The sequence below is a fragment of the Thunnus albacares genome, chromosome 6 (assembly GCF_914725855.1).
Source record: "Thunnus albacares chromosome 6, fThuAlb1.1, whole genome shotgun sequence".
NCBI lineage: Eukaryota > Metazoa > Chordata > Actinopteri > Scombriformes > Scombridae > Thunnus > Thunnus albacares.
This window is the reverse complement of record NC_058111.1, coordinates 24519939-24533418: the sequence shown is the minus strand read 5'-3', so window position 1 is coordinate 24533418 and position 13480 is coordinate 24519939. Positions and strand designations below refer to the sequence as shown.

The following is a 13480-nucleotide window of genomic DNA, read 5'->3' as shown; positions in this document are numbered from 1 at the left end:
CTTTGAGAGCGTCTTGCATCGTCACATGTAGGAGGACATAAACTGTACCGCAGATCTCGCAGCTGGTGTTATGAAGCTTTTGTGTGTAAAAGTAACAGTTGTAAAAATTTGAGGTGTGAAGAAAAAAAAAAAACTGTCAAAAGTTGTTTGTTGCACATTGAAGACAATCTTGAAAATATGGAACAAGTTAAGACAAAGAGGAATGTTTAAGTGATAAACGTGTTGTAGATACTGTAAAATAGTACATAGGTCAATATTTTTGTAACGTAGACATTACTGACAATATGTTTGCTTTTCTTCTCCCAGTTATAGTGTTGATGGTCGTGAACAGTCACTTCCATGTGATATCATTTTACATGTTTGTAAATAAACCACTTGAACAAGTTCACATACTGAGTAATTTACTTTAGAGGTGAAACGATTGAAAAGAATCATTAGTTGAAGCCCTGATTTATTTTATAAATTCGTTATAAAGTCTTTTAAAGGGGTAATCAAGCGATTTAGTATCACACTTCCATAAAGTTGGAGGACTCACAAGAGACAGATTAAAAAAGGATTGGAAGCTAGATCCTACACTTCCCATAATGCAACTCAGTGGTGTTGAAACTATTAGTTGATTAACAGAAAATTAATCAACAATAATTTTGACATTTTCTTTGTTTTGGACATTAGGTCGGACAAAACCAACAATTTGCAGACCGGATATTGGGCTTTTAAGAAAACATCACAGGCATTTTTCACTATTTTTCCTCATTTGTTTTAGACTAAATAAATCTAAGACAATGAAAAGATTCAACAATAATTAGAGTAATTGTTATTTGCAGCTCTACAACTCTTTTTGTTGGACCCTCCCTTCCCTCTAAACTTCCATATCTTTCAAACTTTTGCTCCCAGTTTGTAACACAGGCTTTACATGAACATGTGTTGTCTCTAAGCCAGAGCAGAGATAACCCTGATGACATCTTCAGGTTTTTGTTTTTTTTTAATCAAACTTCACAAAGCTTCCTTCACAGCCACAGGAGACATTACACAACTGTTTTCACACGCTGCATTGTACTTTATGTCAAGTAAACTTGTGTAAAATTGATTGGTGAAATGTCCCTTTAAGTAATTTTACCTCTTTTTACATTGTTTCAAAATCTAACTGAAGCACAGTCGCAGAGTCTATGCTGATATAATCTGCCTAAGGTTCAGCTGAAAATAGATCACAGAGATTAAAAACAATGGAAATGACAATCAGCCAATCTTCTGTGATGCAGCCTCTGTGTGGTTCGAGCCACCCAGCTCGCTCAGTCTCTCTCATGGCGTGTTCACACCTTCAATAACCGTGTGAAGCTGCTCCTCGCCGCCTGCCTCGGGTCTCATATCCATGCGAGGCAAGCAAGGACATTGTTGCAGGGAGCAGCTGCAGTCCCAACTCAGCTGATAATTACCGTCTGAATCTGTCGAAACAGATGCAAACAGATGCTTTGTCTGGCGGACTGTAATATATGTTAAAAACTACCACAGGCCCTACTTTACTGTGAAGATTGAACAGCTTTGACACCATGAGGAGTAACACAATCTTATAGGTGCATTTTTGTGTGCAACATTCTCAATCTACATCTACTTCAGTGACTAGAAAACTGCTGATTCCTTGCAGGGATTTCCAGAGAATATTCCTGCATTTTCTCCCACAGCAGGAATACGGGCATGTGAATATAGCTCACTAGCCAAATAATGTGCAAACATTGGTCTGTTTATGACTGAGGCCACAGCCCTAGATCAAAATACACATTTTATGGCTTTGTGAAAGGTTTATATGTATAAACTATGATGAAACAGCAATGGATTACACAATATAGATCAGAATTGACCAGAACTTTCTGAAAACTTTAAGTTCATAACACAAAGTGCTGTATTTCTCTCTCTGATCTCCAATGCACCAAATCCTCCTCCTCCTACTACTACTACTACTCCTACTCCTCCTCCTCCTCCTTCCCCCCAAAAACTCCTGACAGACAAAACAGATGGAGCGGTATTAATTGAAAGCCTAAACAATGACCACATGACAGGAAGAAAAGATTAAGTATTCTTCCTCATGCTGATTTAATCAGGAAAAAACAATGTTCTGCTAGCATGTGAGCTGAAAACTGATAGTTAACAAGGGTACACTGGGTGTGGAATTAATGAGAATAAAGGCAGATTTATATTCTGTCTACTAATTGAATAGAAGTGTATCCTATGGTGAACTTACATGGCAAAAAACAGGAACAGCATTTCACTATTGTTCATTTTCGTCAAAGTGGGTGCTGAAGAAAGTGAAGAAACATATGTACAAACTCAAAATTGTAGCCTGGCACAGGATACCTTTATATCTGTGGTAAAACCTCTAATGATGACAAAGTGGAGTCCAGATGTTGGCATGATGACTGTGAATGGGACAGAACTCATCATATGCCCCACAAATCTACATTTACAGATAATCAGGAGTTTTCAGGGTTGATAGCAAGTTTTTAATTGTGACAGCAGATTTAGCCTAATATATCAAAATAAGTCAATGTGACTTTAATACAGGCCAACAACATATAAAAAGCTAACAATTAAATTACAGACAAAGTAAAAATGCTTCATGATGATGAGTGTGCATCCTGTGTTTCACCTCCCCTGGCTCTGCCTCTGCGTGTATCATTAGTGCTTTCTCTTTCCCTCGTAAGGGTTGAAGTCCGTTTTCATGCTGCCAAAAACTTTCTCTCAGCTTTCAGAGTCCATGATGAAGGTCTCAAAGTCTGGGTTGAGCTCAGACACCAGCGCGTCCACAAAGTCCTCAATGGTGGGCCGTCTCTGCAGCATCCCTGTCACACAAGAACACATCAGGGTTTTTAGGACGTGTGTTTGGGCTGCACATCTGTCTGTGCAAGGAAAATAGCTCTGGCAGGGCACTGGGATGAGCTGGTTTTGTATTTTCCATAACTCTCTGTCTCATCTCAAAGTGCATTGCCAGAAACTTAGGTCACTACAGTGGCTTTACAAAAGCAAGGATTCTGAGGCAAAAGGGGCTGATAGGAACATTTTTGAGAAATCCTTTAAACCAAGAGCTATTTTTATCCCAAAGTTAAGCTAAAATCCAATTAAGTTCATGGAAACAGGCTCGTGCTCCTGAGACTTTTGCTCTACTTCTAATCCCCCTGCAATGTCATGCAGACTGGCACACCTTATTTTAGAGATTTTTTCATTTTAATGTTTGAATTGCTGATATTTTGTAATTCAATGTGTATATTGTGTGCAAAGTGGCGCCAGATGTCTTTTAAAGTAAAAGATTAATTTGCACAACAAAACTTCATATAAAATGTTGAACCATTAAAGACAATGAGCAGCACTTTTTGTTTTTCCAAACTACACTTATACCCTCTACTGAAATTAAGTTAAAAATAAGCAGAGAAGCTCACAGATCCAACTGACTGCAAGCAATAAAACAAAGCTGTAAAGTTCTGTGAATCTTGCTTCTGCCTTTAACAAAACACAAAGGTATACTGAACTTTTTAACAGTGTTTTATAGAGGTGATACTGAGCTCACACACACACTGTCATTAAACCAGACCGTAGTGTCGTACAGCAAAATATGACTGTACAGCCGACGAGCTGCTGTGAGCAAGCCCTGGGAATGTCTGTCTGTGTTTTGAGAGCCTGTATGCCAGCTCATGCGTGGAGGACTCCCTCGCTCCCTTTACAATTCAGCTGTACGCCCGCTTTGAAGTCAGTTCATTTCCCCTTGTGTAGCTGCCAATGTAAATAGGCACTCTACCCCTCCCCCTCTTTCCTACATGGGTCACCTCCAACGCACACACACACACACACACACACACACACACACACACACACACACTCAAACACACAAGCATGTCTGTACAGGCACGCATGAATGGAGACGCAAAGAGTTTCACACAGTGAAATGAGTGTATGCAGAGACACAGCAAGATATGGACAGTCACACATACACACGCACACACACAAACACATATCCACCCACACACACTGGTGAGTCTATGTTGGAGGAGCTGCCATCCAGAAACTGGCTCAGCAGGTAGAAACTGAGTGCAGGTTTGGCCTGGCCTGCAATGAATCGCCTTGCATGAGAGCACCAGAGAAGGGATTATCATCTCCTCTTACCCACCAGTTGCACCCTGCCCCTTGGCTACAAGATGATACCAACATACAAGGGTCCCTCACACGCTGCAACCGCAAGGCCCACGAATCCCTGGGAACAAGGCAGCCACATGAAAGCGATGGTTTCCAACCATAAATGATAGCCCTAATTAAAGAGCTGCATGATGTTTTCTGCTGTGGCCACTGTTGACATCGATGGCATTTGATGACCCCTTTAAAGTGGAGAGCGAAACGCTATGAACAGCTTAAGCTGCATTAATAGGCGTTAATACCAAAGATATTGAGGCCAGCTTATCGAGTTGCAGTTCATCACCCTCCTCACTGAGCTGGAATTGTAATGTAATACAATTTACAGAATAGTAACAAAAAAGCGCTCAAGTATTGAATTTCATTCCAAGATGACGTTATGCTGTCTGAGGCAAAGAAAGGGCCACATTCAGCCCAATATTCCTACATCTCAGTCTATTCATTTTTAAAGAATGAATATCAAGTTATTGTTTGAAAACAAGACTAGCACTCTAGAGCCATGCTCTCAGCTCTGTGAGGCTGTGCCTAGTCACAGTGGCCCTTGAGCTAAATGCTATCATGCTAATATGCAGATTGTTTTACATTTTGATAAATGCTAGCTACTATACTAGTAGAAACTTTGAGTATTGGGGAAAAATGTCACTTTAATGTTATAATAAAATGTAATAACCTATTAAATAGAATGTGATGTGTTATTGTGTATTTGTGCGCCACATTTAGCGGAGACGCTGCTATTTCTAAAAGTTTTTTTTAACACACTTAAAACTGAATTCAGTTAGTTAGCTTGTTTTCCAGTTGTGCATTTTTATACATATGTTATTTAACTATCTTGTTTTCCATTTACATACACTAATGGCTGATATCTGCGACAAACACTGGAATGCCAAGTATCACTCGCAATTTTGCTTGTTCTATTGAAGCTTCAGGATTACCTTGCGAGGAGCTGGATTCGTGAGATCATGACATCACAAGATCACATGAGAATCCATCTTGTCAGGCTTCAAGTTACGCGCTTGTGTCCAAACCACTGGTGTTCCAGACCAATCAGCGTCACGAATCCAGCTGCTTCACGAGGTAAGACATGATAGACAGTGATGGACAGATGGTTCATCCAATCACCTGAGAGGTATTTTTTTGAAAGTGCCCGCCCTTTTCCAAACAGTTTCCATGGATGACTTCTCAGATAGTTCCATGTAATGAACCATCTGGTGCGTCAGGTTAGCCTCAGAACCTCCATCTCAACAAATTAACATGTACAAAAAGCAAAAACAACAAATATTTATATCGAGACATCAAGATTTAACTCTTCCTTAGGAATGAAAGTTTAAGAGATCAAATTACACGACAATAAGATACTTTACTGATAATTGTATGAATATCTTCTTTTGGGTCACTCTGTGTTACCCCACACAGTTGGTTTGCCCAAAATGACAATGTAACCGTCACGCGATATCAATTTGTCTACATATTTGACCATTTTCTTTATACCACGGTTTCTATCTTTTTAATACATCTGGTTGAATTACACTAAAGGCTATGATGATACTCAATAAGCAGGACTTCTTTATGACGATAATGGATTTTAGTATGTAATAAAGTACCCTAACTTGTCAGGTATTACATTGACTACAAGAGCCAAAAACATAATTCAACCAGTTTGTTTCCCAGAAAATGTACTTTACTGTGATATCACCCATTTGTACTGCACAGAGGTCAGAGGTCAATCGTAGAACAACATCCATGAAGCTCTACACACGCTTTACACTCTACTACACCTCTTCTCTGCACCAAAATAATAAAGAAACACGGCTGCACACATGCCCTTGACACTACACTTGTTTTCTTGACTTGACTGGGCTCTGCTGCTGATTTAAACTCTTTGTACACCGTCTGCTGCGTCACCAGCACTTTCTCTAACAGATGTAATTTCCTGACTGTGTATCCACAGGGGGATCTGATGTCTGGAGCCTCAGCTGCCACAAGTTAGTGTGTTAAACGAGCAATGTTAACATGACAAGAGTGATGAGAGGCAGATAGAGAGAGAGAGGGGAGAGGAGGAAGAAAACAGTGACACCAAAAGTCCCAGGAACTGAGATATAAAGGGAGGTGTGATCATGAATGAGGTTAGTCAGGTAAACAATAGCACCCACGCTGGCTTCTCATCACCAACAGCTCGGGGTGTCAGCACCTGGGTCTCACACAGCGTCCAACGGTAGATGAGGAAAGATTCAACAATGAGCAGTGAGATGTGAGTCTTTTCTCAACCCAAATCCCTGGGAGAGTTTGAGAGGAATGCACAGATAACCTCAAAGTCACAACAACACTGTGGTAGAGTATCTGATCTGAGAAACTGCTTTTATAGATACACACGAGGAGGTGGAGCTGAGAGAGACTAAACAGACAAGCAGAGTACAATCAGCACACTGTAAAGAGCTAAGCACTGAAGCAGACAGGCCTGAGGAGAAAAATGGATGCTCTGCTTTTGAATTACTGCACCACACAAGTACATGGCTGAGCTGTGCAGTCTGTGGAGGAGTAAACTATGAACCTGCCACCACTTTACAAAAGTAACACTTGATTCTTTGACTGTATCAAACACATTTTTCATTTGCATTTAAAGGATCGGCTAACCCAAATTACAAAAAAAACCCCTTATCCCTGTGAGATTAATGTGATACATGCTTAAGTGAAAATAATTATTGGTAATATGTACAAGTAATTCATGGAAATCTACTTAGTTAAAGCAGCATTAACTTTTTTCTGGCCACTAGGACCAGAAGAAACACAGCACTGACATTAATGTACATCAGTAATTATTCACCATCGTTTCTGGCCAAGTTGCCAAAGGAAAATCCAATACTAACTCTCCTTTTAGCTCTAGTTTTGGTTTCCACCAACTCCCAAGGGAAAGGCTTTTTAGGTGCTAAATGCTATAAGTTCACATGCAAATGCAAAATTGCAAACGTTGTGTGTTTGCTATTTGGTGCTGGGCTGTACAGCACTAACAGTTGCCTGTTGGGGCCAAAAACGGTGCTATATAGAGCGGTGACAGTGAATCAAAACAGTAAAGTTGGGGGCCAGAAAACCAAAACAATGAGCTGAAAGATGCTATAAAGCTAAAGCGAAAGGGAGCTACAAAGTGGAGTGATAATTCTTGGTGGGTTTGTCACTACGAGCAACCCCTTTTACCTACAAGTAGTCATGTGATCCATTGTTAACATAAAAATATTGATTATAGGCCCTTTAAAAGTAAAACACCATGTACAGTACTTCATTGTCATTTAATGACACCATTACTAATTAAGCAGTAAGTAATGGTAGCAGAATGCACAATAAGTTTAAATGACCCATATTGTATAAAGGACTACATTACCCATAATTCAAGCCGGGGGCGGCGGCATTAAGTTTCTTGTTGTTAGAAATGTCCTGTATGTTCAGGCAAGCTAGACACTTGCTGTGGGTATTAGATGCCAACATATGCTAATTAAGCCCATTTGTTCTAGCAAAGATTCAGAGTTTTGTGTCATTTTGATGTATTTTTTTAACTATATCCCTTGTGGTATCAAGCAATGGAGACGGCTTTGGTTTTCAGTGTCCAGGTTTTGTGATATCCGCCTCTGAAAGTTCTGCCTCCACAATGGAGGTGAATAGAATTTTGTTTGTGCTGCTCATAGCATTGAAAACTTAAAAATAATCAGTAATCTTTTCAGAAACAGTCTCCCTGTTAGTCTGGAACTCATTGTGTCACTTTTTTAATTTTCTTCAAGACCATTTCTTTGGTGAAAGTAGATCCAGTGAAAACTATAGACAATGATGTGTTTTTTGTAATTTGGGTGAGCTGATCCAAACTGAGCTTGACGGTAAACACAGAAGCACCTCACTGAAGACCAGGACAAGTACGACCTTCTCCACACATTCAAAAAGGCCAGCCATTTGTGGTTTACAACAGCAGCACCTTGGCAGTACAGATACTGTATGAGTCTCCCTGTATGCTTGACAGTGTTACAGCGGGCAAAACTGTACACTCACTCTTGGCTACACACACAGGAAAAACCAGAGCCAAACATAATATTGGCTTTGTGTCCATTGTTGGGAGAGCTTTAGGACAGAGGCTTTACTGTGTGAGTCATCTTGTATTAAAGAGTTTCCATTTCCATTCATAATGGCAATGACACAAACATTGAGGAACCAGGCTTCTACCCATTACAGTCAGATTCAGATTCAGATTCAGATTACTTTATTGTCCATTAAATTTACATAAAATGGAAATTGGTCTTGGGCACTGGCATATGAGACAATGCACAACATACACAACAATACACAATAATTATACATTTAGATGAGGTGGAATCTTAAAGTGACTAAGTGGCAAGTGGCTGTAATAAAAGTGATGAGGGGATTGTGTTTCCAATGGCATGTGAGGCTATCATAACCATCACAACAATGCATAATACACAGCAGTACTTAATAAATAAATAAATAAATGTACATTAAAATAGGTGATGTTGGTTGCCCTAAAGAGCGGCCTTAAAAAAGGAGGAGGCTTAGGTGAAAGGGTAATAAAAATAAATAAATAAAAAATTGTGTGCGAGTGTGTGGGTGGATTGTGGACCTATTTAAACAGGCTCTTACTGAGGATGGTCACAGCTGATGGAATAAAGGATTTCTTGTTCTTCGTGGCCATTGGGACTTTAAGTCTGCGGTTTGATGGTAGCAACTGAAATGCTGAGTGGAGAGGATGGGTGGGGTCATTGTAGATCTGGATTGCCTTTTTGGTTGTGGATTGAGAAAATAAGTCCTGGAGTTGGAATTTGTTTGTCTCCAATGATCTTGCTGGCCTGTTTGACAACCTGTATCATTTTGTTCTTTTGTTTTACTGAGAGGTTTCCATGCCATGAGACAATGTTAAATGTGAGAACACTCTCAGTTAGTGACCTGTAGACCATGGACAGGGTGTGCTGGCTGGTGTTAAAGCTCCTCAGTTTCCTGAGAAGAGCAAAGCGCTGTCTTACTTTCTTGTAGTTGTAGTCAACATTGTCCTGAAAGGTGAGTTTATTGTCTATTACCGTTTCCAGATATTTGAATTGAGTGACCTGCTCCACTTCCTGGTCATTTATACTGATTGACTTGTAGGTAGGACCTGCGCTGCCCGCTCTCCTATTGTCTTCTAGACACAGCTCCTTGGTCTAGGTGACATTAAGGTCTAAGAGGCTGATTCCAAACCAGGAGGCAAGGCTGTTTATGTACTGATGATAGAAGGCCCTGTTCATATCCTGTTGGTAGGCGACCAGGGCCATATCATCCCTATACAGTGCGTACGGAAAGTTTTCAGACCCTTTCAAGTTTTCCACATTTTATTATGTTTCAGACTCATCTTAAAATTGATTCGACTGATTGTTTCCTCATCAATCTACACACAATATTTACATAAGTATTCAGACCCTTCACTTAGTACTTGGTTAAAGCACATTTGGCAGCAATGACAGCCTCAAGTCTTGGAAATGATCCTACAAGCTTGGCACACCTTCCTTTTGGAAGTTTCTCGCAGAGCGTTGGTGCACAGCCATTTTCAGATCTCTTCCGAGATGCTCTATTTGGTTCAGGTCTGGACTCTGGCTGGGCCACTCCAGGACTTTCACAGAGCTTTCACAAAGCCACTCCTGTGTTTTCTTGGTAGTATGCTTCAAGTCGTTGTCTTGTTGATATGTAAACCTTCACCCCTGCCTGAGGTCCTGAGCACTGTAGAGAAGGTTTTCACTCAGGACTGCTGTATATTTTTCTGCATCCATCTTTTCCTCTATCCTGACTAGTCTCCCAGTCCCTGTCACAGAGAAACATCTGCACAGCACCACCATGTTTGACTGTAGGGATGGTATTCATGAGGTGATGCTCAGTGCCTGGTTTCCTTCACAAATGCTGTTTGGAATTGTGGCCAAATAGTTCAGTTTTCATTTAATCAGACCAGAGTGCCTTTTAGTGAGGAATGGCTTCCATCTGGCCACTCTACCATAAAGGCCTGATTGGTGGAGTGCTGCACGGATGGTTGTCCTTGTGTAAGGTTCACTCATCTCCACAAAGAAACTCTGGATCTCATTCAAATTGACCACTGACCTTGGTTACCTGTCTGACCAAGGCCCTTTGTCCCCGATTACTCAGTTAGGCTGGGCTGCCAGATCTAGGAAGACTGTTGGTAGTTCCAAATTTCTTCCATTTGAGAATGGTGGAGTCTACCATGCTCTTGGGCACTTTCAATGCTGCAGAAATTTTCTTGTATCCTTCCCCAGATCTGTGCCTTGAAACAATCCTGTCTTGCAGGTCTACGAACAATTCTCTCAACTTCATGGCTTGCTTTTCACTCTGACATACACCATCAACTGTGACACCTTACATGGACAGGTGTGTGCCTTTCGTAATTATGTTGCTCCGCCATGTTTCTACATTAGCCCAGAACGGACAAGCCAAACACTGGCTCTTGGTAGGGCCTTTCACGTTTTTTGCAAGTTTTGCGGCCACCATAGGTTCTCCTACACACTTGGAAGGGGAGAGTGAGGGGAAGTGTATTCATTTGGTTGCAATCTGCAACCTCACCGCAAGATGCCACACTGATCCTTTAAGATGAGTCTGAAACAAAACAAAATGTGGAAAACTTGAAAGGGTCTGAAAACCTTCCGTATGCACTGTACTTTATAAGGGAGAGGTCACTGCTGTTACACTGCACTTCATTTGTGTATAGTGAGAACAACAGGGGAGATAGTACACATCCCTGAGGGACATCTGTATTCAGGACAAGGCGGTCAGAAAGGATGTTGTTGATGCAGATGCACTGGGGTCATTCTCTCAGAAATTCCCTGACCCAAAGGACCAGACTACTACTGATGTTCAGGTCACATAGGCGCTAAAGTTAATAAAAAGAATATGGACATGAGTGTTGGCTTTGTCGAGATGACAGTGCACTTTATCCAAGAGAGTGAGTGCAGCATCTTCAACACCTCAATTAGCTTGATAGGCAAATTGCATTGGGTCCATAAACTCAGCTGTTTGAGATGAGAGTTCTTTACACATTAGACACTCCATACATTTGCTAAGTGGAGGTGTGAGAATGATGGGTCTGAAGTCATTAAGAGATTTGGCATGAAGCGTATTTGGTATAGGGATGATGGTCGCTGTCTTCCAGGCCTGAGTTGAGAAATATTTGGAACAGTTGGGTGAAAATAAGTCCCACTTGGGCTGCACATTCCTTTTGAACCCTCCCCTTGAGTTCATCTAGGCCAGGAGCCTTGCAGGGGTTGACCCCTTGAAACACTCATCACTGAAGTCCTGTTTATCAAATCTGGAATAAAATAATTTAAGATTGTTTGAGAGACTGAGGAGGTCATCACACTAAGGGGCTGATTTCTACTGCCTGCTGATCATTTTGTTCAATCCCCTCCAGGCATCTCTTACATTACCAGTTCTCAGTTTGTCCTAAACCTTGCCCTTAGAGTCAGTCTGTGCTTTTTTGATATTGAGTCCTATCTCCTTGTTTAGCCCTTTCTTTTTTGAGAGTCACCTTGCAGGAAGGCTTTTTTCTTCAGGTTAAGGTGATGTTTCAGTTCCATGTTAACCCATTGTTTATTGTTAGGGTAGATTCTGATCCTTTGCTTTAATTACAGAGTTGACTCAAAAGTTTACATAGCTGGTAATGGTGTCATTTAGTAGTTCATACTTGTTTAGGCAGTCCTAGTCATTGAGAAATAAGCCCCTCTCACTAGCCTCAAAGCAGCCCCTCAGTTCTTCCAGTGAGTCATTTGTCCAGGCCTGTATATGCTGGACAGCGAGTTTAGCCCTCTTTAGTAACTGATGATACTTTGGTAAGAGGTGGATAACATTATCATCTGACCGTCCTAGACGAGGGCACAACCTAGGCACAAAAGTGCTGTCCAAATTACCAAAGCATTGATACAGCATTTTATTCATGTTGTTCACATCCTTAGTCAACCATGCTTCAGGAAAGGAAATCAGGTTGGTCCTGTTGAAATCCCTGTCATGTTTGACAAGTACAGCAAGTTTGTGCATTTCATTCTGTAGTGAGCTAACGTTGGATAGAGTTATTATTGGGAAAGGGAATCAATTTCCCCTGCATTTGAGTTGATTCCGAATCCCCCCTCTGGCTCCTCTCTTTTTCTTACTCCTTTGGATTTTAGTACGGGCTGATCGATGTGCGGAGCAGATAATTTCAGGAGAGCTAAAGAGAAGTTTTGGAGGAGTCTTGTATGTCGGACACTTAGCAAATCCTCCATAGTATAAGCAGGAAACATGGGCATGTGTAGTCCATTGTACCACAGATTGTGTGGTTCTATTCCAAACGCGCTTACAATGTCACAGATGATCATCAGAGTCCAGATCGCTGCTATGGGCTTGATCAACATGTTGTCAAACATGATTACCAGGTGTGGAATTGTTACATATAAAAACTTGATACAGACTTTGAAACAAAGTAGACAAACAAACAGGTATGCTAGGAACCTAGGGTCAGCACTCACGCATGTGCCCCTCATCTCAGGACCTGCAGCATTTGCCGCTACATGGCCGACAGAATTTGGGTAAAACAAAGTGTTAAAAGACACATAACGAACAAAGTATTTAAAACAACTGTGGATCTCTCTTAAAAACTACACTTTTAATGTGTGCAGGTGAATGCATTTTAAGCAAAACACTGCTTTGCAGTTAGACACATTTTGGCCATTGAAGTACTGGAGTAATTGGCAGTTGAGTACATTGCTCAAGAGCACTTCAGGAATACTTGTTGAGGCCCAAATAATCCAAGCTGGTGTGGGAACATTCAAATCACAGAGCCTCTTCTTTAGCTCAACTACAACTGCCTTGTCGTGTCTGTAATAGTAATTTTCTCTAAACACAACGGAGAGGTTCTTACTGAGAGACTGAAACCCACTTTAAATGGACAGTGCACTTAAATAAGGCTCTTGGCCTTTGCTCTATAATCACCAGCTCCATTCATAAAATTACTAAACATGTGAATCCAAGTGAATAGTAAAATCTGTTTTCACCTATCTGAGTTGCATTTACAAGTTTAAATTAAATCTCTGACGTAAACTTGCTTGCACAGCATGCACAGGATGACTTGTTTATTTACTTAAAGGGTGGTGGGAGATGGGTATCGGTCAAATGAAGACCTATGTGGCTGGCTAACAGCTCTGAGCCCTTGATAATGAAAGCCCTGGGGACAAAAATTTTAAAGAATAGCTTCGAAATTGCTGCGCAGCCCGCAGCTATGGATTGAATCTATCAAACATCTGAGTTACCGCCT

At 40.9% G+C, this 13480-nt stretch overlaps 1 protein-coding gene across 1 annotated transcript in view; it reads right to left on the bottom strand.

Moving 5' to 3' along the window:
• Positions 1-131: 131 nt before the first annotated feature.
• The window catches only part of LOC122983944 (mitochondrial intermediate peptidase-like), a 39135-nt gene continuing 25786 nt past the window's right edge, over positions 132-13480 (bottom strand). The window contains exon 19 of the mRNA XM_044354149.1: positions 132-2834. Coding sequence (XP_044210084.1) covers positions 2734-2834 — 101 coding nt within the window. The 3' untranslated portion in view covers positions 132-2733. The remainder of the gene's footprint in view (positions 2835-13480) is intronic.